Source organism: Mastigoproctus giganteus, chromosome 6, assembly GCF_048544385.1.
Source record: "Mastigoproctus giganteus isolate SK-2022 chromosome 6, ASM4854438v1, whole genome shotgun sequence".
NCBI classification, from domain to species: Eukaryota; Metazoa; Arthropoda; class Arachnida; order Uropygi; family Thelyphonidae; genus Mastigoproctus; species Mastigoproctus giganteus.
Window position 1 is genome coordinate 51,980,234 of NC_143580.1, and position 26,635 is coordinate 52,006,868.

General features: G+C 37.1%; 1 protein-coding gene across 2 annotated transcripts in view; it reads right to left on the reverse strand.

Annotated features, from left to right (window-relative positions):
• Window positions 1-26,635, reverse strand: part of LOC150084253 (motile sperm domain-containing protein 1-like) — a 73,718-nt gene that overhangs the window by 41,484 nt on the left and 5,599 nt on the right. Inside the window, exons 1-3 of one of the 2 annotated variants that reach the window (XM_090375131.1) lie at window positions 22,225-22,428; window positions 13,942-14,110; window positions 1,907-1,982 (exon numbers count right to left, since the gene is read on the reverse strand). In XM_090375131.1, the coding sequence (XP_090231257.1) occupies window positions 1,907-1,982; window positions 13,942-14,083 (218 nt within the window). In that variant the 5' untranslated portion in view covers window positions 14,084-14,110; window positions 22,225-22,428. Of the gene's footprint in view, window positions 1-1,906; window positions 1,983-13,941; window positions 14,111-22,224; window positions 22,429-26,635 lie in introns of those variants that run through there. The other variant, XM_090375130.1, reaches the window with a different exon arrangement.

Below are 26,635 nucleotides of genomic sequence, written 5' to 3' on the forward strand. Positions count from 1 at the left end.
GGAGAAAGCCCATCAGCATTTATCTTGCTCAATCCATTCAAAGCCTTAAACAGTTCAATCAGATCATCTCACAGGTACCTAGTCTCTAAATGTAAATAACAGAACTGAAGCCTTTTGTAAGAGCACTGGTCTGTTTTCCTCATGAATCTTGTTGCACTTCTCAGCACTTGTTCCAGCAGCTCTACATCCTTCCTAAAATAAGGCATCCAGTACTTAAGATGTGGCCTGACCATTGCCTCATACAATGGGATAATCACCTCCTTATCCCTGCCAGCAAAAATTCTTGTATATAATTGATAAAACCCATGAACTCTCCTGGCAGCCTGTTTGCACTGCTCAGAGAACTTCAATATCTGACTGCACAATTACCCCCAGGTCTTTTTCATTTTCTACTACCCCGAGTTTAGTGCCACACAGTTGGATGTTATTGCTACTGATATGTAGTACTTTGCATTTCCAGTGTTAAACTTCAATTTTCATTTCTCAGCCCATCTGCCCGATCCTGTTGCAGTAGCATACCATCAATCACCCTGCCAACCTTTGTATCATCTGCAAACTTAGACATTAAGTCCAATATGTATTCATCAATATCATTCATAAATAAATGAGCCCAACACCAAACCCTGGGGACTCCACTAATAACATTAGTCCACGAAGAGCAGTGTCCATTGATTACCACTCTATCTTCTACCTCTCAATCATCCCTTTTCCATAGCAGCAAGTTGCCCTTAATACTACACTGCTCCAATTTGTACAACAGTATCAAAAGCTTTCCTGAAATTCAAGTATATGATATCAAAATTCTTTTTTACACACAGTTCTTTTGACCACATTGCAGTATCCAATCAGATCGGTTAGACAAGATTTGCCCTCAACAAACACATGCTGTGTCTGAAGTATAATCGCAGCCTTGTCTAGATAACCCTGCAATACTTCTTTTACCAAAGACTCCATTATATTCCCTGGAACAGAAGTTACACTAACAGTGTCCGTACTTACTTGTGTCACACTTTGACTCCCTTTGTGAATTGAAGATACATTCCCACATCTCTAGTCCGCAAAAACCTCCACTGAATTCAAGGATGCTCTCCTAATTATGGCTAAGTGTTTGCTTACTTCCTACACTGCCTCCCTTAATATAACTGAATAGATGCCATCCACCCCAGGTGCCCTGTTATGGTTAACTTCAACAATTTCTCTTCCACCATCCTCTCAGTTATTATAAAATCATTTAGCTCTCTGTCAGAGTTTGATAAATGTCTGGCATCCCACTTCCCTAAAGAATTCTTCATGTGTGAATGTAGATGCAAAATATTCATTCATTTTGTCAGCACTCTGAACAGGATCATCAGCAGTGAACCATCATTATCAAGTGGATCAATCTGATTCATTCCCTTCCTTTTAGTGTTTATGTAAGTATATACATAAATGTATATACTTATGTAAACACTATATAAATAATATAGGAATTAAAGATTTATTGTAAACTAAGGTTGTAATGCGAAAGAGTTTTTGCATTATTTCACCAATTAAGTTTACAATTATTTTAAAAATCATGGATGGTAGTTTAAACAAAAAACCAACATGGAAAATTTTTGGAATGAAACACTATAGAAACCGAACTGAAGGCACTAGATCAAAACTGTTGATTAGGTTCTTTTTTCTATTTAATAGGTGGGTACTAATACAACCAAGAAATTAATCAAGGACATTTTTCTTTTGCAAAGCCAAATGAAACATACAAAATTACCATATGAAATTCAGTATATGGATTTCTAATTCAGGTAAAGAATTTGGTTAAAATGTGAGAAAGAGGATTCCTGTGCTTTGGCCACATGATTTTTGTAGATTTATTTTTACCATTAATTTTTTGGAATATTTTAAAATTAAAAACACCAAAACTTACATGTCTATACAGCAACGAGCTTTTATAACTCCCTCTGGATCTACAACAGTATATTTTCTTGGTGCTGTGCATAAAACTGAAACAGAAAACAAATCTTATTTAATAATTTTGTTCAATTATAACCAGAATTACCAGGGAAAAAAAAAAAAAAAAAAAAAAAAAACTGTACTATATATAACTAGGCAAGTTTTAAGTAAAAATATATCCTCTCATCCTGGTTTCAGTGTCAGAAAAATATAAATTAATTCATTGAGGTCAAAAAACTGTTTAAGTTCAATATCTTTTCTAGCCTGTTACTAAAAATTAGTTCAAAATGTCTAATTGCTTTGGGTCCTAAAACATAAGTTCATGCTATAGCAGAATGGAATTGGAATGGCTTGCAACTGTTATTTATCTTCATTCTCATAGTCGATGATCAACTTCATTTTTGCTATTGGGTGCAGCACATCACAAAGAGTGAGCAGTGTGGGGTACATTGACTGATGCTTTAACTGAGCATTTCATAATTTTATTATCACTAAACCTATAATTTCTCTTTAATATTCTTTAAAGGGAAAAAACCTACAGAACTGTTTTCAGAACAGCAGAAATATGGCAGGTAACAACCTAAGTTCCTATCTTACAGGACATTGCAAGTCCTGCAATGTCATTTAGCAGTCATTACTAAGTAGCAGTTTTCATCACTATTAAATGCTACACAAATGCAGCATTTAATAATGATGAAAGTAGATTTAAAGGAGTTCGATATGGCAAGTTTATCATGAATCACAATAGCAGACATAGCAGATATTAACTAAACATTCACTGTATAATGCTATGTATTTTGCACTGTAGAAATTTTTAAAAACAGCAGGACTTTCATTTTCTAAACAGTACACAAGACAAACAGTATTTTCATAATGGTATTAATCTCTCACTTAGGAAAGTCATTCTGATAAGTTGTCTTAGTGTTACACCATGAAGAAACCAGTAGTGAGTTCTGGCTATCTCAAGTCATGGTAATATCTAATGAAGTCTATCAAAAGCAATCAGTCGATGTAGATGCAAAAGAATTATTCCTATTGTAAGCGAACAGCACAGCATGCCAACGCAAAATAGGCAGTCAAATATCTAATCACACATAGCCTTGGAATGTAATTATTAATTAGTTTTAAATAACAGTAGTGATATTATAACTGGACAGACACAATGTTGGAAAGTGTTCAAATGAAAACACTATGTTCAGTGTAGTAAAAAAATAAGCTCATTTGAGCAAGCACTTAAAGTAGAAATTAAAAATAAATAAATAATAAATTTTCTGTTTATACTCCTGGACAAACACATACGTGGCCAAAAGGGTCCACAAGATAAAGTACAAGAAAATATCTTTGGTTTAATTTATATTTCTATATTATTAAAAACAATGGATATTCAAATTATCTGTTGTTTTTCTTAACTTTAAAATTTAGTTTAAGCAATAAGCAATTCTTCACAGCTTATATTTACGGTGTTAGGAATTACAGAAAATTATGTTACATATGCACTAAAATTTATTCTAGTGAGATGTGTTCACTGTAGATCATATAATGCCTGGGCACCAGGAATAGTATATTTGCCGAACTCTCTGGAATGGAACATGATCTAGTCAAGGAGGATGTCTTTGTGTGTGCCAGGTGCAGAGAGTGTCCAGAAATGAGGCATCAGCTTAGCATTCTGATGGGCGTCTATGAGAGCTTGAGGTATAGGGTAGATGCCCTCAAAGAAATTAATATGAGGGGCCCATCAAGCTCTCAGCTGCCCAAATCAATGCCAGAGCTCACTCCTGGGCATCAGGCAACATCCAAGGCAAAATGCGCTGGTCCCACAGGAGTTAGTTATCATCGGTGCCTCAATTGTCAGGGAATATATTGTATAAAAAGGACAGATGGAATAGGACCAGGGTATGTCTGCCAGGGGCAAAAGTTGATGATGTTGTAAAGCATATATCATCTTTTAAGGGCACAAAGGGTGATACTGTTGTACACTTTGGCACCAATGACATTAAGAGTAGGAGATCTGCAGATTTAATTAACAAGTACAGGTCAATGATGCAAAAAAATCATGAGTTAGAATTAAATTTGAAAGTGTCTGCAATTCTGCCCAGACATGATAGGAGGGAGTACATGATGAGAGCCTTGTCAATCAATTTGGCCCTGGAGGAAATGTGCAAAGCTCAAGGGGTAAAATTTTTTTTCTGCCTGGTCTGTGCTTGTTAACAGGAGAGACTGTTTCTACAGGGATGGGATACACTTAATAGAAAGGGTGCAAGAATATTTGCTGATGCTATCAAGGCAGTGTTAGGTAGGTTGGTCGGAAAACTGCTAGCTTGGGGGATTCACAGACAAAGGTTAAAAGTAGCTGCAGGAAGAGGTGAAGGTGATTCTTGCACTACTTCTATTAGAATAAGCAGTGGCGTGGAGCAAGGGGTGTTGGGGTTTCAGGGACTGATGGCAGTCATCGTGAATTAGGTGGATATATGGGATGTGTTAGGGTAACTAATAATAAGAATAGGTACACGTATACAAATGCTAGAAGTATAGTAAATAAATTTGATGAATTTGAAGCGTTGGTCAAGACATCAACGGACTGGAATTTGAGGAGTACAATGTGTACAGAAAGGATAGGAAGGGAAGAGGTGTTATGCTGTTAATTAAGAAAAACATAAAATCAAAAAGAAGTGCATTCAGTTGATATAGATGAACAGTGCACTGTTGAGTCAGTCTGGTGTGACAAAAGCACTGCGAAAGCAAAAATAAGAGTAGGAGTGCGTTATAGGTCTAATGACTTAAATGAGTACAATGAACAATTGTACAGAGAAATAGTGGGCTAGTAAAGCAGAATGGCTTATAATGGAGGATTTTTAACTTCCCAGATATAGACTGGAACTTATGGGTTGGTCACTCACACACTAGTAAGGTTTTGTGGATTTATTGGATGATTGTTTTCTGCAGCAGCAGCATGCTCAAGAGGCATCCAGAGAGGGTAATATTCTTGATCTGGTTATGAGCAGTGATCATTTGTGTATTAAGAATTTACAGATAAAGAAACCATTAGGTGGCAGTGATCACATTGTACTGATGAGGGATTTACTTAAAGATATAATTACCATCAGGGGTAAAGAAAGGGGTTTTTGCTTCTGTAAAGATGACTATAATGGTCTCAGACAGTTTTTAAATTCTGTACAGTGGGACCTATTGATGATGTTACCAACAGCAAATTCTAAGTGGGAAGCATTCAAGGAATTAATAGTGGAAGCTACTAAACGTTTCATACCTATTAAGAAATATTGTTCAAGGTTTAGGCCTAAATGTTTGTCAAATGAACTAATGAGACTTGTAGTAGAGAAGAAAAATGCATGGGATGCATATAAATTATCAGGTGACACAGAAGCCTATGCTATATATATAAGCTAGTCTGTAATCAAGTCACAAAGGAGGTTAGGCAGGCGAAGGCAGATTACGAGAAATCTTTGGCAAAGGATGCTAAGAAAAACAGCAAGGATTTCTTTACTTATATAAACCCTAAAAGGAAGGGGATGAATCTGATTGGTCCACTTGATATCGATGTTCGACTGTTGATGATCATGCTCAGATAGCAAACAAACTGAATGAGTACTTTGCACCTACATTCACACATGAAGAGTTATTAAGGTTTGAAAATGCCACAAGGTTATCAAATTGTAACAGGGTGCTTAATGATTTTGTAATGACTGAGAACAAAGTGGAGGAGAAATTGTTGAAGTTAAACATAAGGCACCTGGGGTGGATGGGATCTATCCAGTTATATTAAAGGAGGCGGCAAAGGAAGTAAGCAAACCCTTAGCCATAACTATGAGAGCATCCTTGGACTCAGGGGGGGAAATCCCCACAGACTGAGCAAATGTGTCCCCAATGCACTAAGGGGGATCGAAGGGTGACACGAGTAATTACAGACAAGTTAGTTTAACTTCTGTTCCGGGTAAATGGAGTCACTGGTTAAAGATGCAGGATCATCTAGACAAGACTGCAGCACAAATTCAGACACAGCATGGGTTTGTTAAGGGAAAGTCTTGTCTGACAAATTTGATTGTTATTATGATGTGGTTACAAAGGAGGAACTGGATGCAAAAAATAATTTTAATATCATATATTTGGATTTCAGGCAAGCTTTTGACACTGTTGCACATGGAAGACTACTGAAAAAAAATTGGAGCAGAATGGTATTAAGGGTAAGTTGCTACGATGGATAAAAGGATGGTTGAGTGGTAGAAGACAGAGGGTGGTAATCAATGGGTGCTGCTCTTCGTGGACTAATGTTATTAGTGGAGTCCCACAGGGTTCAGTGTTGGGTCCACTGTTTTGTATATTTATCAATGATATTGATGAAGGTATATCAGGCTTAGTGTTGAAGTTTGCAGATGATACAAATGTTGGCAGTGTGCTACTGCAACAGGATCTAGAAAATTTGGGCAGATGGGCTGAGAAGTGGCAACTGAAGTTTAACAATGACAAATTCAAAGTACTGCATATGGGTAGAAGTAACCCCAGAGAAATGTACCGACTGTGTGGTACACACTTAAGATGGTAGAAAATGAAAGACAGTAATTGTGCAGTCAGATGTGAAGTTTTCTGAGCAATGCAGACAGGCTGCCAGGGAGGTCATGGGTTATTGTCAGTGATATATAGGAATTGTTAGCAGGGAAAAAGAGGTGATTGTCCCTTTGTATAAGGTAATGGTCAAGGCCACGCCTTGAGTATTACATGCAGGTCTGGAGGCCTAATTTTAGAAAGGATGTAGATTTGCTTGAGCGTGTACAGAGAAGGGCAACAAGATTGGTGAAGGGAATGAAGGGATCCTCTTACCAGGAGAGGCTTAAGTTTTGCAAATTGCAGCAGCTGGAGACTAGGCACCTGCAAGGTGATCTTGATTAAGGTGTATAAGGCCTTGAATGGGTTGAGCACGCTGAATTCTGATGGGATTCTTCCACTTGTTCAGATTACGAACCTAAGGGGACAGATGTAGAATAGATGTTTGGAAATTTACCTTTAGCCAGCGGGCGGTTAATTGCTGGAACAAACTTCCATCTGTCGTTGTGGAAGTTTATAGATTAAATAAATTTAAGGAGGAACTGGACAAATATTTAGAGGGGATTGTTTTGTAATTTTTTTTTTTTTTTTTCTTGGCTGATGCTGCATAAGCTTATACGCTTGCTTTCTTGCATCACATGTGACTACTACTACTACCACCACCAAAGACTGGTTTGGAATGCATTCCTGTTTTTCTGCATTAAGTCAAATTTATGAAATTTTCCCAGGCACAAGAGGGACTATAAGCTGAAAGCCTTGTGGATTAACACAAGACTCCAGGAAATCTTCAAGGCTTCTGTAGGTTTCCCTCCAATTTTATTATGGTAGTCTGCCCTAAGAGGTAGAAGGAACCTCTTTGAAGAGACGGAATACATTTGAACAAAGGTTGTGCAAGGATCTTTGACAATATCATTATGGAGACTTAAGGGTTCAGGAAAACTGCTAGTTAGAGGGTGACAGGGATAATAGAGACGTACAATTTATCTTATATGGGGGAAAAGTAACATTGGTTTGTGGCTGCAGCAAAATCTGATACTGGCAAGATGTGCTGAGGACTGATGTTTTAGAGGACAGAAAGTTAATGCTAGGAAAACAAGGTTAAATAACTTTCAGATAGTAACTACATAACACTTAAGTCTCAACTATGTATACAGTACAGTCAGGAACAGAGTCAATAAAATGAGTGATATTTCTGGTTAGGATAACCAATAACATAACAGGGCTAATGGAAACATGATATCAGCCAGAAATAGGAGATGATCAGGTTCACTGTTGTATGTATAATGTAGTTAGGAAAGACAGAAGGGGATGAGGGTCATGCTTATTAAGAAAAAGCAGCCTTAGTGCAATTAAGACTCCCAGATTCAACTTAAATATGAAAGTTGAATCTGGGTGTTACGGGAAAATCATATCTAACTAACTTGATTAACTATTTTGACAAATCGTTCATGACCCGGATGTAGGAAATTTCAAAATTATTTTATATGGGATTTTTTTTAGCTAACTTCAAGTTTTGTGACTTCATTAATAATATCTCAAACATGCCCATGCTTCTAATATTTACACAAAACTCTCCAATTCTACTTGGTTAATTCATTAAATAATGATGAAGTAGGAGAAAAGAATTGAAATATACTAGACTAAAACCCATTCTCTCTGATACACCTTTAAGGAGATTTGTTTTCCTTGATCTACAATTGAATGAAATGGCTGTCTGAGAAACTACAGTCCCCCACCTAAAGGTGTAACTTTGGGGAGAATACATTTCAGTCTAGTATACTTCAATTATTTTCTTCCACTTCATCATTATTTAACAAATTAAACCAAGTAGAACTGGAGTTTTGTCTAAATACTAAGAATCATGATCTGTTTGAGGACAGGTTATATTTTGACACTATTTGCATTTTAGCAAACATTTTACTTAGTCCTTCATGAAAGGTTACTACATAAGTTAGAACATATTGGAATCACAGGTAAGACTGTAACATGGAATGCAGGGCAGGAGACAGAGTGTGATTAACAGTCACCCTTCAGATTGGGCTAATGTTAGGAGCCCCAAATATCAGTTCTGGGATTGCTCTTGTTTCTGATTTTCTGAAATGACAAAAACAATGTAAAAAATTTGCAGATGATGTAAAGATTGGGCGAGTGGTTAATGATCAGCCCTAAGCAGCACACCATGGATACACTTCTACAATTGTCAGAAAAGTGGCACCTATGTTTCAATGCAGCAAATTACATCTTAAACGTGAGAAATAGAAACCCAAAAATAACTGTTACACTTGGTGGGGTGAATTAAAAAGAAAGAGTAAGAAAAGAATTTGAGAGTTCCAATACAAGTGGAAAAGAAGTTTTCAGAGAATTACAGACAGGAAGCCCCATGGTGTCCCATCAACAATTTATCAAACATTTGCTTAGGGAGATAGGGAGGTCATAATCCCATTGTATGAGGCAACTGTATGAACACACTTGCTAGAGTCCATAAATTCAAATGAGGAAAGTGGTTTAGAATAGATTGTAGAAAGTTTTCTTTGAGGAGAAGAATTTAATTATTGAAATAAATTATCTCTGATGATAGTTGAGGCTGACAGTTTAAGGAAATTCAAAAATGTTCTCCATATTTTAGTTGCCTACACGAAAGGGAAAATGCATAGGTAGTTTATTTTCATTATTATTATTTTTTTGGCTGGTGCTGCAAAAGCCTGCATATTGCTTGTCATAATAACAATATCTGCAAAGAATGCATCTATTATAAAAAAAATAATAATAATAATTGGTGGGTTCACAGTTCACCAATTTAATAAGTTTTTTTTTTTGCTAAAGCAGTAGTTCATAACTGGCTCACAACCACCACTGCTCTAACTTCCATAGTTCTTGAAGGTAGGTCTGGAGGTGACAGTGTGGCAAAATAGTTACAAATGAAGGGAACTAAGCTTATAACCAATAAAAGCCACAAAACTGACTAAGGATTTTAGTGCACTCAAAAGCAAAGAGTCACCAAAATTAGAAGAGCAAGAAACATTTCCCTAGAACGTATGCATACATATAAGAATTACCAAAATGGTATTCGGGAATACTGAATTGTAGGGGGATATTTCAATGTAAAAGTTGATATCAAATAAAAGTTTGTATGCTTTACTGGGTTTGATTTTCAGCCATAGGCACTCATTCTGCTCCCAGTGAAAACTAAGGTCAAGTACTTGGAACTTAAACTTATGTTTAACTTACAGACAATATGAGCATCTATAGTTCTACCCATGTTGCTAAATATCTTTTTAAACTGTAAAGCATCACCTGAACAGTGAATGAATCTGCTATACATTTAAAAATCTGAGACAGTTGTTTCAAAACTTGCTGTCTTATCATCTGGCCTCTATCAGCAAACCTATGCTGGACTGTGAATAAGGTTTAGTCTGTGTCCATACACCACTTGGCTGTTTGGACAAAACACATTGACCAAATGTGACTGATGGGAATAAAGGCAGGCTGGTACTGCCCTCTTCATAGCATATGTCCAACCAAAACAGACTGAGTTCCCAAACATGACAACACTCACGGAAAGGACTTTAAAGAGACTGGTATAGACATGCAGCCAGGGTTACCTGTCAGCTGGAAAAAACTAGTAAGTTGCAGGTTTCTGAAGTATGCCAGTATGAATGAGGATTGAATGAATGAGAACTGGAGTTGTTGTTGTTATTTCGTTTTTAGGAGCATTAGCAACTAAGGCCACATTGCTCCGGGAATATGCAGTGATCATTCCCTGACCTTTCCGCATCCTCCGTATTTGGTGGTGACGGGCTCGAACCCTGGTCTAATCAAGAAGCGTGTGCTACGCACTGCTGCTCCTTCCCACCTGGCTACGGAGGTGCCGAGAACTGGAGTGAATATAAAAATGAGAGTATGAAAGGAAATGCTAGGAAGGGCGAGTGAATGATAATTTATGGCTCTGTGGATGAATGTGTGAGAAAGGGCGAGTGATGAAAGAGTAAATGTGGAAATTGAGTAAAATTAGCGAATGAATCTGGAGTCCGAGTGAATGTAAGAGGGTATGCCTGGATGAGTGAATGAATGCGAGAAATAGTGTGTTGAATGTATAAATGTCGAAGGCAGAATGTAAAAGTATGACAGGAAGTTTGTTTAAAAAAAAAAAAAAAATTAGTACTAGTATAATTGTTATACAAGTGTGTGTTTTTTGTTCAATTAGATATGTAAATAAATATTCTCCTAAATTTTATTATTTGTATGTCATTTAAATTGTGTGAGCTTTCTTTAAATTATTTGGTGGTTTAAATTATTGTTTTGTCTTTCAAGCAACAGTTAAACAAGCACTGAATTATTTTAAAAGCAATAATTGGACAGGCAGGACTGACAGCTTGGTGTCAATTTTGCTTGTTTATTAAGTCATCCCCTGGTGCGAATGAGAAAAAAAGAACCTTATGGAGCGGACTCCAAGGTCATTCATGCTGTTGTCTGTTCCTAGCCAGCATGCTGTCCCAGGACTGTGCTGACAACCATCAGCACAGATCAGCTGCTGCCATTAGGCCCTCCTAGCCATGTTCCCTTGTGTGGTCCTTTGCCTCCTCTCCCCAGGCGAGGTTACCCCTAGTTTCCTCTCCCCTTTCTGCTCTGGTGGTGGATGGGCCTGCTCCACTGATTTGGGGATCATCTCTATGGGCCACATATCTCTGTCTTTACCCCCCCCAGCCTGCAGTTTTCCTCCATAACTTACTACTAGCGTTCAAATCATTGTTAAATTGTTTGAGCCCTACACCAAAAACGTAACATCATCAAATCATAACTAGTACTCCCTTTGGCTGACCCCTATCTATAGCTTTTTTTTTTTTTTTTTTTTTTTAAGGTCCTAGCCACTGAAATCTCAGGAAATTAGGTGGCAGGACCTGCCAGAGTAAATAACTATAATACTGACGTACCTGGTCTGCCTTCACGAGGCAGAGTGTGGGCAATGTTGGGTCTCATTAGGGGTCCAGTGGCCAAATGATCAGAGGAACAATGGTACACAACACTACACATATACAAGGTCCATACACCTTTAAAGCCCTGCCATTGACAGCGTTGTTTCACACCTATAATGTATATTACACAGAGATGGGAGAAATCTCTAGTGCAATTTGACACTAAACACACTCTACACTATTCACAAATCAGCATAGGTTCACTAATAGAGGCTGCCTGCCAGCTGATAAGAAGCCAGTAAGATTCAAAACAGTTGTTCTTGTCCTGGCAGAGTCTCAGATTTTTAAACGATACCAGATTCATCTGTTCTGGTGTGCTATATAATTTAAAAAGGTATTAGCAAATTAGGCAGAATTATAAAGGATAATGATATAGTCCTCGTTTCAGGAAGAGAGGCTCAACTTAGTGTTTCTCTGGAAATGGGCCAGTTCATTACACTGGAACAGTGGTTTTCAACCGGGGTGCTGCAACAACATTCCAGGGGTGCCACATAATTTGGGTTTAAGTTACTTAAACTTATTTTTTAATTTATATGTTTATTTCATTATAAAAAGGTGTACAATATTTTTTTAATTTTGTGGTGATCTATAATTGACGTTTACTTAGTACCTCTGTATAAAGAATAAAATTATATACTGTATATATAATATTTGTATTATGAGATGTAATTTTTATAATTATATTATTGTAATAAATATCATATAACATTTTTAATATATATATTAAAAAATATATATGTTATATGATATTTATTACATTTATTTATTACCAATATTTATTACCTATTCTCTGTGTGTGTGTGTGTGTTGTGTGTGGTGTGTGTGTGTGTGTGTGTGTGTGTGTGTGTGTGTGTGTGTGTGGACAGACCAGACACAAAGAGAGAATAGGATCTAACAGGCAGAAAATTGAGTAAGGATGCCGCAAAATAAAATAAATTATTTAGAGGTGCCATTATTAAAAAAATGGTTGACAACCATTGCACTAGTTGGTAGGTAAGTTCTAATGTATTGGATTAATGTAACTCCTTTTGTATAAATATTAGGAACAGTAAATTTTATTATTTTGTTTGACAAGAGTTAAGCATAAACATAACATGTGCAGTCTTACTGAGAACTGTAGCTTGTCATGTGCAAAGTGACTGATATTAATTATAGCCCTGTGGTTGCTAGTTACTGTGTCTTACTAATTTAATATTAAAAATAGCAAGACATTTTAATATTAAATATAGGGCATTTTTATTTTTTTTTATTAAATCATACTATTTCTTTTCTTTGCAGTTTCACAAGCTCCTTTTTCATATCAAAATCAGTGGAGATCTGGTTAGCAACACTGAATGCTGCAGAAATTATCCTGAAGTTTCTGGATAAAATTTGACAGCAAGATGGTTTATGGTCTGTACCATGAGGTGCTGTTGTTTTTGGTTTTTAGGAGCATTAGCAACTAAGGCCATATTGCTCAGGGATATGCAGTGGTCATTCCATCCTTTGTATTTGGTGGTAACGGGCTCGAACCCCGGTCTAATCAAGAAGCATGTGCTATGCACGGCTGCTCCTTCCCACCTGGCTATGGAGGCGCCAACCATGAGGTGCATGGCAAAGGACTAGCATGGCCTCCATCTGATTTTTATTGCTGGAAGGAAACCTGCTTGTTTCAGAGGATCCACAAACCATTCCTGTGATAAAGAAAGCAACTGAAGATGAATTTTTTTTTTTTTTTTTTTTTTTTTATGTGTTGCAGGAAAAGTTGGAACATGTTCTTTAAAACTTCACACTCCGATTTTAACACTTTACTCATAAAAATGGAGGTCACACTGAATGGGGTTGTGACATGAATTCCCTAATACTGCTAAATACAGTTAAATGTTAATTCTTTTTCTAAACAAGATTTTATATTTATCAGATTAATAATATAAAATCTTATTATACGATTTTAATAAGCGATGATTTTTTCCATCATATCTTACCAAAATGGTAAGACATGATGGAAAAAAAAAAGTCTAAGAGAAGATAGGACTGAAGTTAATGAAAATTTAAAACCACATTAGTGATGATGCACATCTATAGACTGAGCATTTTTGGCTGTTTGAGCAAAACATACCTTGTGTGAAAAAAAAATAAATAATAAATAAATAAATAAAAAATCCGCCATTCATAATTTTCTCAGTGGATCCACCAGAATTCTCTAGAACAGGGGTGGGCAACGAGTCGATCATGGATTTCATTTCGGTCGATCACGACGAATTTTAAATATACAGTCATCCCTCGATTTGTGCACCTTGTGCAATGTAATTTTTGAGATGGTAGATCGTGGCACATTTTGAAGGAAAAAAGTAGACTACATCACAAATTAAGTAGGCCACTCCTGCTCTAGAACAATATGAGTAACACTGTCCCTACTGTAGATAATTACAAATATTATAGTTAAAATATTAAATCCAATAATAAAAACATTAACAATTTATTAAATATACGTACTTACCTCTAAATTTAATGGCAAAGTCATAGGGATTATATAGAGTAAGCAATTGTTTATGCGATGACTGGTCATCTGCATAAAATGTTAAAGATGAAGGAAAGGCAAATACTGGCAGCCTGCCATCTATGGAGGTTGGGGCCTGCATTAATGTATGTGCACGGCATTCAAGTTTCTGTGTGAAGAGAAGAAATTACAAACAATACTTTGAATAGCTGCATACTAGTTTATTAATCTAGTTATTACAACTTTATGTAATTAGTTAACTAAAAAAATATAAATGCCAAATACAGTAAAAAAAAAGACATTCATAATTTCAAGGATTTCTGTTCCTTATATTCAGTATTGTAAAATACTTGAAGTATTTATTTTGTGTAAAGGCAACCCACTCTATGATTCCATTAGTAAATTCTAATCATATTGTTTAAAAGGCATGTTGCACACAAAATGACAAGAACTTAAAATGAGCATCACCTGGTAGTTTATGGGGGACATCTAGGGCTACATTAATGCTATGACCAAACCAGCAATGGCTGGTGGCCTCATTTTCAGTGTAAATATTTTCTAAAGTAGTGATAAAAATTTCTAATAAATAATAATAAACCAAGAAAATGTGTAATATAAAAGCATACTTAAACTTAACTTAAGTGTTTAAATTTTATTCTTATACCTTTGTTGTACAATAAAAAAGTTAAGTTTCTATTAAAATTGTTTTTATTATTACTTTATTTTTCAAGTCAAAAAAACAAAACATTTTTGATCTCTTTATTTTACATTTTTATCACTGAATTATTATTCACAATATAAATATAAAAACCTATGCAGTATTTTTATATATGTGACATATACACTGATGAGCCAAAACAGCTCGTACCTGACGAGGCATGGACACTACAAGATTTCTAAATGTCTTGTGGTATCTGGTACCAACACGTAATCAGCAGATCTTTTAACTCCTGTAAGGTCAGTGGTTGAGACGCTGCATATTGGAGTTGCTGTTACAACACAAATGACAGAGGCTCAATGGGATTGTGTCTGGGGAATTTGGAGACCAGGGCAATACCTAGAAGCCTTCCTCGTGTTGCGCAAACACGTCTTGAACAATCCAGGCAGTGTGACATGGCGTATTATCCTGCTGAAAGGCAGGATCACCAGAGGGAAAGACCATTGCTATGAAAGGACGTACCCGGTCAGCAATGATGTTTAGGTAGATGATAGACGTCAGAGTGCCCGGCACATGGATGACTGGACCCAGGGTATCCCAGCAGAACATCACCCAAAGCATGACACCACCACAGGCTTGTTTTCGTCCCACAGTGCATCCAGGTGCCATCACTTCCCCAGGCAAACAACACACACGTAGCCCACCGCCCACATAGTGCAACAGAAAAAGTGATTCATCAGACCAAACGACCTTCCAATCACTCAAGGTCCAGTTTTGATGCTCTCATGCCCATTGTAGGCACTGTTGCCGGCGAACCATGGTTAGCATGGGCACTCGGAGAGTGCCTGCGACTGCACAGCCCCATTTTCAGTAGGGTTCGATGTACTGTATGTTGTGACACATTACTCCGTCACCAACATTACAATTACCGGAGAGCTGCACCACAGTCGTCCTTCTGTTGCCACGTACAATCGGAGAAGGCCCTCACTCACCTAGAGCCGTGGTCGTCCAACACCTTGTCGGCAGTTTGTGGGTTCCCCCTCCTCTGACCACTTTTTGGGAGGTATTAACCACAGCTGACCGTAAGCATCCCACCAGCCATGCTGTTTTCTGACCCAATCGTCTGGCCATTACAATTTGGCCCTTGTCAAACTCACTTAAGTCCGCTGCCTCTCCCATCTGAAGAACAAGAGTAACACTGATTAACAGAGCTCAGTATCAGGTGTTTTTTTATACCATGTCCCAACCCATGCCATAGTTCACCTGCAGTTGCTTCGATTTGCATAACAACTCGCTGGTCAATGTTTTGGCTCATCGGTGCATATATATATATATATAAGTTGAAGAAAAACTCTACCGACAAACTTGAACAGGTGATAGATTGGTCGTAAATGAGTCGTTATAGCAGCAGAAGCTATTAAAGGGTTGTAAAAATCAGAACAACACATTCAGTATTTTAATGTATGCATGGCTGCTATAGTGACTCATTTACGACCTATGTTTACTTGACAAAAAAATGTTTCGTTTGGTACCCTTTATCACCTGTTCAAGTTTGTCAGTAGAGTTTCTCTGCACCCTTTATATATAAAGGGGCCTCAAATTCATATATGGCCGGGGCCTATTTCATCCTTAATCTGGCCCTGGGGACATCAATATTTATTCTCTTCTGAATACAAAAAGAAGAAAATTACATCTACTCTGATGGTTCATGGGTAAAAGTCTAAACTTGACTCTAACTATTTCTTGACTAGAACTGCAGTTAAAGAAGTTAGTACAGATTTGTAGAAAATACACTTAATTGATAACTTACAAAAACAATTTGAATAAAATCTGTTCCAACCAGGTAATTCACACTTCTTATCCTCTTTAACCTAGAACTAACAGAACCTAAAGCTAGAACTTAAAATTAATTTGTTATCCAGAGGTTTTGTTTCTATGATATAGACTCCCACAGTGTGTGAATGCTAAATACTGTACAATTTAACAATTGTATTAGTGATTTACTGTAAACTGCTCTGAGCTGGCAATCATGCTGTTGTATAAACAAGAACTTTTTTTGTCCACTCTATTAATATTAAACTAATGTACCAGGCTTTACATTATTAAAATTTTTGAGAAAACAGAATTTATAACAGTACTATATCATTTGCTTCAATGGGCACAAGAATTGTTGATACACCCGGTAGGACAATACTGATTTAAGATTCACAGTTAGGACACACACATTTTTTTCCCCTGTATTTATTGCAATTAGTTATCCATAAGTTAAGTAATGAATCTGGAATTATTTTATAATTATAGTACTAAAAAAAGTATTAACTGGAATGCTGCTGTTAAAATTGAATAAAATGTGCATTTTTAAAAGATAAAACAATTTTTAGGGCTATTAGTGTTGAAAAGAGCATATGAAATGGATATAAAAGCAGTCATTAATACTGCAAATATTAAACCTTTTCAGATATCAAATCACACTGACACAAAATGACAACATTTTAAACAATCTGTTTTCATTAAAAAAAAAAATGAAATATTTTAGTAAAAATGAATAGTATAGTTCAAACAAAATTCAAAAAATATTAAGAACATGGTGCTGTACTCTATTATACAGAGGACAACTAATTATGATAAGCTGAATTGTGAAATGAGTATGACAGTTCAGGAAGAAGAGAATAAAAGTGAGTAAGGTGTGTATGAGCTATCCTTATTCTTGCAAATGTAACCACTTCTTTATGGTCTGAATGGAAACTGGATAGCCAAGGCTAAAGATTCTGTTTGAAATAAAGGAGTTTGTTGCCTTCTTGATTGTTTCACTGATTTATATTTTGACTTATTACAAGAGTTTTAGAGCCATCGGTGTATAAGATTCTTATTTTGCAATTAGTGATTAATGAAACTGTTTTATATTCTGTTGAGAAAGGGTAATTTTTCCACATTCTTGAATGGACAGTTCACATGCTGGGAAAAAGAAAGCCCATGGAGGAGATTACTTCTTCACTGATTACTTGATAAGTGGCAGTTAGATCTTTCTAGATGCCAATTATCAAGTAATCTGTGAAGATGAATGCCAGTTGGTTGATTCACTGATGGATAAACAGCATACAGGTTCTCCCAATCTGAAGTAAATAGATACCTCCAAGTTAGATGCATGGGTTGACTTTTGATAACAATTCAGTAGTAAAACATGTTGTCGTACAGATAATGGAGGTTTGTGAGCTTCAGCATAAAGACTTCAGATAGGATGTGCAGTAGGCTGCAAAAGCAATGCATAGGCCACTGTGATAAATAGAATCTAAACACCTCAAGCTGCTGCTGCTGGGTTTAGCAGAGTTGTGAACTGGAGAATCATAATCTAGCCATGATCTTACTATTGCATGATATAAATGAAGTGTACAATGGTCAGCACCCATGATGTAGCTGATAATACTCAAGGTGTTTAATTCCTTGAAACAAGTGGTTTTAATCTGTTTGATCAAGAAAGGTTACTTTTCTTTTTTTTTTTTTTAATGTAAAGTTAAGCCAAGCAATTGTACAGAAAGTATGACAGATGTGACATGGTCACTCAGCTTTAGAACTGGGTCAGGATGGCAATTACACCTTTTACAGAAATTAACTGCAACGTTTTTTCAGATGATATGCAAAAACCATCATGGATTATACAGTTACAGCAAAGAAGCATTTTACTGACCAGGAAAAAAAAAAAAAAAAAAAAAACTTAAGTATTAATAACTCATACTATAAGCATTTTAAGAATGAATTTTTTTTTACCTTACATCAATACCTGTGACACAGATTTTGCCATCATTGACAGATTAAGGACTGTCTTTCAAACTGTAACAATATTATATATAGCTTAAGTTTAGGTAATAAAAATTTACACAGTCAAACTAAAAACAAAAATATTAGCCCACAAAGGCTTCAAGTTTTAAAATCTACCTTCTCTACTCATTGGAAAATTTTGTATAATCTAGTCTGAACGACAAATATTCCATTTATAGTATACAAGAATAAGGCCTGATGTAGAAGCCATAAACACTAGGTTAGATAGCATTCATATGACAGTTGATTTAATTTCTTATCACAGTAGTCTGTGCTGGAACTCTCTGAACATTTTAAATGCATGTGGAGAACATTTCAATATTTGGAAAATGATTCCTACATGCTTTGGACATAACACATTCTAAGTGTATGTCTAAACTAGTCTAAGAGAGCAGTAATGAAAAGTATAATGTAGAAATATATATAGACAATACACACTATGTTGGTTACTCATAAAATTGAATGAACTGACATTTCAAAGAATTACAACACATTCCCATAATCAGAATGAATGCAGTGCTCCATTTGCTATAAAAGGGTTTTTAAGTGGGATTGTCAATTCTATGCATGGCTATGTGATTGAAGTTGATATTATTAAAACATGACTTTTTGTCTGTCTAACTTTGGAATTAAGAAAAGTAACTTGAACCCTAGTGGGTTAACAATTGGGGGAAAAAAGCAATTATTTCACACTGTGTTGGATGGTTTGTGACACTTTTACAGTCAAAGCTAAAGGGACAATTAGGGTCCATCTGTGCAGAAAGATATGGTTTAAAATTTAAAAGTATACCACTCGTAAATTTAAACTATTAAGAATTATAAATTCTTACTGCTGTCACTAGAAAATTAAAATTCCATTCAAATCAGTTAGGAACAATATTAGAAAGTCATTACAAAATTTATAGCCTTGGTATAACTAAAAATGATTCGAGCAGCTATTTCTAGGGACAGTTGCAATTAGAGATTAGTTCTAGAAGGAGAAATAATGCAAGATTGCAATACAGAATTTCAAAATTTGCAATTTTCTCTTCTATATTACTTTTAGTCATTTCAGTGGAATTATACAATTTCTTAGAGACAGCAGTAAAGTGTCACAGTAGTTACTGATTTCAACTGAGAATTCTATACCTGCACTATCTTTCAGTACAGGTAGGCACTGTTCCTTGTTGGTCTTGCTGCATTTTCTTTTATTATAAAGTGTCACTGACCATTTGATGCAATGTAGCTGTTGATGTAACAGCTCATCTCTCAAATGGAGGGATGTGTCCAGTGATACCTGATTCATTGAAGGGGAGAGTGGTTTCCTTGTTGCGTCAACTACTTTCCCATAGTAAGCCAGTTGATATGGTAATGAATGAAATTTTACATATCAGGTTTTGCACAAGTACACGTTCATAAGCCAATCTGTTTTCTGAAGGCTGAAAAACTTGAATTAACTCAGTGGAGAATTACTCCTTCCACTCAAGAGATCAGTTAACTCAGTTGAAGAGGCCTTTTAAGAATACCCTCCAGTCTCTCACAGGAAACAAAATTTGTGAACATTAAAAATTCAAAGAAAGTGTCAGGATTTTCATTGTAAACTGTGGCTTTCACTGTTTCTGCATAGATGAAAATCAGAGGGTATATATAAAAAGATGATCCCAAAGACCAAATTCCCTTGGATATTTTTAAACACACTGCTCACTCAGTAATGTAATGCAGATGGTGTGCAAGTGTGTGCACGCACACACAAGTGAACATGCACACATCCTCTTACTGAGACTACACACGAGGCATAAATTTAAGTTGAGGAAGGACGGATGCACCGAAGGCAAAGTTCACTGATTGTTGGAACAAGCTTCTATATGCTGTTGTGGAAGTGGATGGCAGAAGTGCGTTTTTTTTTTGGTGATGCTATATAAGCTTGCTTTCTTGGATCATTTGCCACTACTACTACATACACTATCCAAAAGATAGTACCTACTGTCAATTCTGTTCATATTTAAATATCAAATTAAAGGGAAAGAATCAGTTTGTAATGTTCAGAATTAATAATACCCTTGAAAAATTTAGTGCTAATCATCAGATTCCACGTCTCACATATTTCAGATAAAGTAGTAACTAGAATGAATCAATTTCCCCCCCCCCTGTAATTTTTTCCTCTACAAGTCTGATAATTAGTATCAAAGTACTGAATCAGACCAAGATATCACTAGCTAAGCAAGCCAAGAATATGGAAGTTTTATTCATGCACAAAGATGAAACGAGCAAAAATCCTGATTAATTTGGTGTATGTGTTATTTAGTTGGTCCTTGTAATTCCTTAAAAAAACTACAGTCAACATCTGCCAGCATTGTGTGGATCAATTTTGCCACCATTGTTTTAGTATTGATATAGCAGATATGTTTGTTTGTTATTTGGTTTTTAGGAGCATTAGCAACTAAGGCCATATTGCTCCGGGATATGCGGTGGTCATTTCCTGACCTTTCCGCATCCTCCATATTTGGTGGTGATGGGCTCAAACCCCTATCTAATCAAGAGGTGCGTGCTACGCACTGCTGCTCCTTCCCACCTGGCTACGGAGGCGCCATATAACAGATACTGAAGGTTTCTAAGTAGCTTTGTAATCAGTATCAGAAGAGGCTTATAATTATAATTTATAGCACTACATATGTGTTTTAATAACTTAACTTTACGAAGTAATTCGTAACATATGACATTAACGTTCATAGAGCTTTTAGTATCAGTGATTTGGCGTAGATATAGTGTCGCAAAGAGCTCACATCACATTGGTCGGCAATAGTTAAAATTAAATTTATTATCTATTATAACTACTTAATTTACAAATGTAACCAAATGTAACGTTATAGTGTAATATAACTTAAATTCGATAGGAGATGCGCAATACATATTCCAAAGCTCAATATTTAAATATATATATATTCAATAACTTACATTTCATAAAGATTATTGCTATATTTAATACCACGGACCAAATAAATAACAAAAACAACCATGTTAACGTCCTTCCCTAACTATATGTAAACTTCATAGCATAACCGGTGCATAGTGTTATTACTCCACTAGGATATGTTTAGTGCAGTATTTTTAATTATATTGTATTAGAACTTAGAGGAAATTGGAGTGAAATCAACGACGAAGAGAAGTACATGGACAGGGCATGGTGGCAAGGCTTCATATGTCGACCCGTGGAATAGCGGAATGATGATACAACTGAAATCATGCCTCAGACCAGAGAGGTAAAGCAAAAGGCCTGGGTAGTGAGATTCCCGTAGCTTAGGAAGAACTGAGCGAGTGGTTTTATGGCCTTATGGAATGTACTGCTTGTTTGATGTTTGTGCAAGCTATTAGGAACAGGACATGATATTGCCAAGGGGAATGTTGTTGTGTGTGTGCTCCATATTAAGAGTATGAGGATGTTAGGTACCAACTCAGTGTTGTTATGGGCCTTTATGAGAGCTTGAAGAACAGGGTGGATGCCCTCAAAGGATTTAAATTGGGGGAACCCATCAAGCTCTCACAGCCCACATCAACACCAGAGCTAGCACTTTATCATCAGGCAATACAGCAGCAAGCCTCAAGGCAGAATGCACTGGATCCACAGGAGCTAGTTGTTGTAGAGCGACTATTGTCAGGGAAACATTGTGAAAAATGGATATAAAAGAATAGGACCAGGGTATGACTGCCAGGGGCAAAAGTTAATGATTATTTAGAGCAAATATCTTTTAAGAGCACAAAAGGTGATATTGTGCTCTTAAAAGAGCACGTTAGCACTAATGAAGCTAAGAGTAAGAGATCTGCAGACTTACTTAACAAGTAGTACAGGTCAATGCTAAAAACAAGTCGTGTCGTGAGTTAGGGTTAAATTCAAAAGTGTCTACACTCCAGCCCAGACACGATAGGATGCAATATATGGTGAGAGCTCCATCAGTCAATTCAGCCTGGGAGAGACTGGGCAAGGCTTGTGGGGTAGAATTTTTCTCAACATGATCTGTGCTTCTTAACAGGAGAGACTGCTTCTACAGGGATGGAAAAAATTTAATACAGAGGATGCAACAATATTTGCTGATGTTATTGAGGTAGTGTTAGGTGGGTCGAAAAACTTCTAGCTTGGGGGATACACAAACTAATAGATCAACAATAGTCACAGGCAGAAGTGAAAGTGATTCTTGCACTGCTTCTACTGGCATAGGCAGCAGCTTGGAAAGCAAGGTGCTGGGGATTTCAAGAATTGCGGTGAGTGACTGTGGAACACGTAAATACATGGGCTGTGTTACAGTAACTAAGAGTAAGAACTGGTGCATGTATACCAGCATGGACATCAATGCTAGGAGTATAGTAAATAAATTCAATGAATTTTAAGTGCTGGTCAAGAAATCAAAGATGGATATTGTTGGGATATAAGAGATGTAGTGTCACACAGATATAAGGAATGAAGAATTGGAATTTGGGGAGTACAATGTGTATAGATTGTACTCCCCAAATTCAAAGACTAAAATGGTCTTGGGCAGGACACATAGCTCGAAGACTAGAGCTGTGTCCTACCCAAGACCATTTTAGTTCTTTAGTTTTGATAAGAATGTCCTTTACTTGAGTTTGCTGCCTAATCCATGTGTTTCTCTTCTTATCTAAAAGTCTGATTCCCAATATAATTCTTTCCATTCTTCACTGTGTAGTTCTCAGCTTCTCTTCCATTCTTTTGGTGAGTGCCCAAGTTTCACTTCCATAAGTCATGGTGGGGAGTATACATTGGTTCATTATTTTATGTTTCAGACAAATTGGGATATTGCTCCTCAGTATGTGACTATATTTCCTGAATGCTATCCATCCAAAATTTATTCTTCTCTTGACTTCCAGCCATTTATCATTATTACAGCTAATAACTTGTCCCAGATAAGTATATGACTCCACCTTTTCAATTACTGCTCCTTCAATCATTATATCCTTTGTAAAAAGGATAGGTGGAATAGGACCAGGGTATGTCTGCCAGGGGCAAAGGTTGATGACGTTGTAGAGCGGATATCATCTTTTAAGGGCACAAAAGGTGATATAGTTGTACACGTTGGCACTAATGATATTAAGAGTAGGAGACCGGCGGAATTACTTAGCAAGTACAGGTCACTGTTGAAAAAAAGCCGTGAATTAGGGTTGAACTTGAAAGTGTCTGCAATTCTGCCCAGACACGATAGGAGGGAGTATATGATGAGAACCTTGTCGATCAATTCGGCCCTGGAGGGATTGTGCAAGGCTCAAGGGGTAGAATTTTTTTCAGCCTGGACTGTACTTGTTAACAGGAGAGATTGCTTCTACAGGGATGGGATACACTTAAATAGAAAGGGTGCAAGAATTTTTGCTGATGCTGTCGAGGCAGTGTTAGGTGGGTCGGAAAACTGCTAGTTGGGGGGGATACAAGGACTAATAGATTAACAGTAGCCAGTGGCAGAGGTGGAAGTGATTCTTGCACTGCTTCTATTGAAATGAGCAGAAGTCTGAAAAACAAGATGCAGGATATTTCAGAGACTGCTGGTAGTCATTGCGGTACAAGTAAACACATGGGTTGTGTTAGGGTAGCTAAGAATAGAAACAGGTGCATGTATACCTGCGTGTACACCAATGCTAGGAGTTTGGTAAATAAATTTGATGAATTTGAGGTATTGCTCAAAACATCAAAGGCAGATATTGTTGGGATATCAGAGACGTGGTGTCACACAGATATAAGTAATGCGGAACTGGAATTTGGGGAATACAATGTGTATAGAAAGGATAGACAGGACAGGAGGGGAGGAGGGGTTATGCTATTAATTAAGAAACACAAAGTCCAAGGAAGTGAAGCCAGTCGACATCGATGGACAGGGCAGCGTCGAGTCAGTTTGGTGTGACATAAGCATAGGGAAATCAAAATTGAGAGTAGGAGTGTGCTATAGGCCTAATGACTCTGATGAGTATAATAAGATATTGTACAGGGAAATAGAGTGGGCCAGTAAATCAGAGAGTCTTATAATGGGGGACTTTAATTTCCCAGATATTGACTGGAATTTGTGGGTTGGTCACTCGCACACTAGCAAGGCTTTTGTGGATTTATTGGATGATTGTTTTCTACATCAGCATGTTCGTGAGGCAACAAGAGGGAGCAATACTCTTGATCTGATTATCAGTAGTGATTATTCATGCATTAAGAACCTGCAGATAAATGAACCACTAGGTGGCAGTGATCACAGTGTGTTGAAGTGGGATTTACTCAAGGAGGTAACTACCATCAGAGGTAAAGGGAAGGGTTTTTGTTTTCGTAAAGGCGACTATGATGGTCTGAGACAGTATTTAAATTCTATACAGTGGGACCAACTGATGATGTTACCAACAGCAAACTCAAAATGGGAAGCATTCAAGGAACTAATCTTGGAGGCTACCAGGCTTTACATACCAACTAAGAAATATTGTTCAAGGTTTAGGCCTAAATGGTTGTCAGATGAACTAATGAGACATGTGGCAGAGAAGAAAAATGCATGGGATACATACAAATTAATGGGTGACATGGAAGCCTATGATAGATATAAGTTGGTCTGTAACCAAGTCACAAAGGAGATTAGGCAGGCAAAGGCAGACTATGAAAAATCCTTGGCAAAGGATGCAAAGAAAAACAGAAAAGAGTTCTTTACATACTTGAACTCGAAAAGGAAAGGGATGAATCAGATTGGTCCACTGGATATTGATGGTTCAACAGTTGAGGATCCTGCTCAGGTGGCTAACAATCTAAACGAGTATTTTGCATCTACATTCACGCATGAGGAGTTATTCAGGAAGGAGAATGATGTAGGTAAAGTAAACATTGGCAGTGAGCTGGATGATTTTGTAATAACTGAGAGGAAAGTGGAGGAGAGATTGTTGAGGACAAACATAAAAAAGGCACCTGGGGTGGATGGGATCTATCCAGTTATATTAAAGGAGGCAGCAAAGGAAGTAAGCAAACCCTTAGCCATAATTATGAGAGCTTCCTTGGACTCAGGGGAGGTATCTATGGACTGGAGATGTGCAAATGTGACCCCAATTCACAAAGGAGGTTCAAAGGCTGACACAAGTAATTATAGACCTGTTAGTTTAACTTCTGTTCCAGGTAAATTAATGGAGGCACTGGTTAAAGAAGCACTGCAGGATCATCTAGACAAGAATTCAGTTATAGCTCAGACGCAGCAGGGTTTTGTTAAGGGCAGGTCTTGCCTGACCAATTTGATTGGATACTATGATGTAGTCACAAAAGAACTGGATGCAGGGAATAACTTTGATTTTATATATTTGGATCTTAGAAAGGCTTTTGATACTGTTGCACATGGAAGACTGCTGCACAAATTGGAGCAGTGTGGCATTGGAGGCAAATTGCTGCTATGGATAAGGGGATGGTTGAGTGGCAGAAGACAGAGAGTGGTAATCAATGGACACTGCTCAACGTGGACTAATGTTATTAGTGGAGTTCCTCAAGGTTCAGTGTTGGGTCCGTTGTTGTTTTCGGTGTTTATGAATGATATTGATGATGGGATATCAAGTTTAATGTCCAAGTTTGCAGATGATACAAAGGTTGGCAGGGTCGTTAAGGACAATGCTGACGCTATGCTGCTGCAACAGGATCTGGAAAGGTTGAACAGATGGGCTGAGAGGTGGCAAATGAGGTTTAACATCGACAAATGTAAAGTGCTGCATATGGGAAACAGTAACCCCAGAGCAACGTATCAACTCTGCAGTACTACACTGACAGTGGTGGAGAATGAAAAGAACCTGGGGGTAATTGTGCAGGCAGATATAAAGTTCTCTGAGCAGTGCAGATGAGCTGCAAGAGTAGCTCATGGTGTCTTGTCAATGATATACAGGAATTTTTCTAGCAGGGATAAGGAGGTGATTATTCCCTTGTATAAGGCAATGGTAAGGCCACATCTTGAGTACTGTATACAGGTCTGGAGGCCTCATTTCAAGAAGGATGTAGAGCTGCTGGAACGGGTACAGCGAAGGGCAACAAGATTAGTAAATGGAACAAAGGGTTGCTCTTACGAAGAAAGGCTTAAGTTTTGCAAATTACAGAGTCTGGAGACTAGGCACCGGGGAGGTGATCTGATAGAGGTGTATAAGGCTTTGAATGGTTTGAGCATGCTCAATGCCAATGGGATTCTTCATCTTTCTCAGAATAATCACCTCAGAGGGCATAAATTCAAATTGAGGAAGGACGGATGTCGG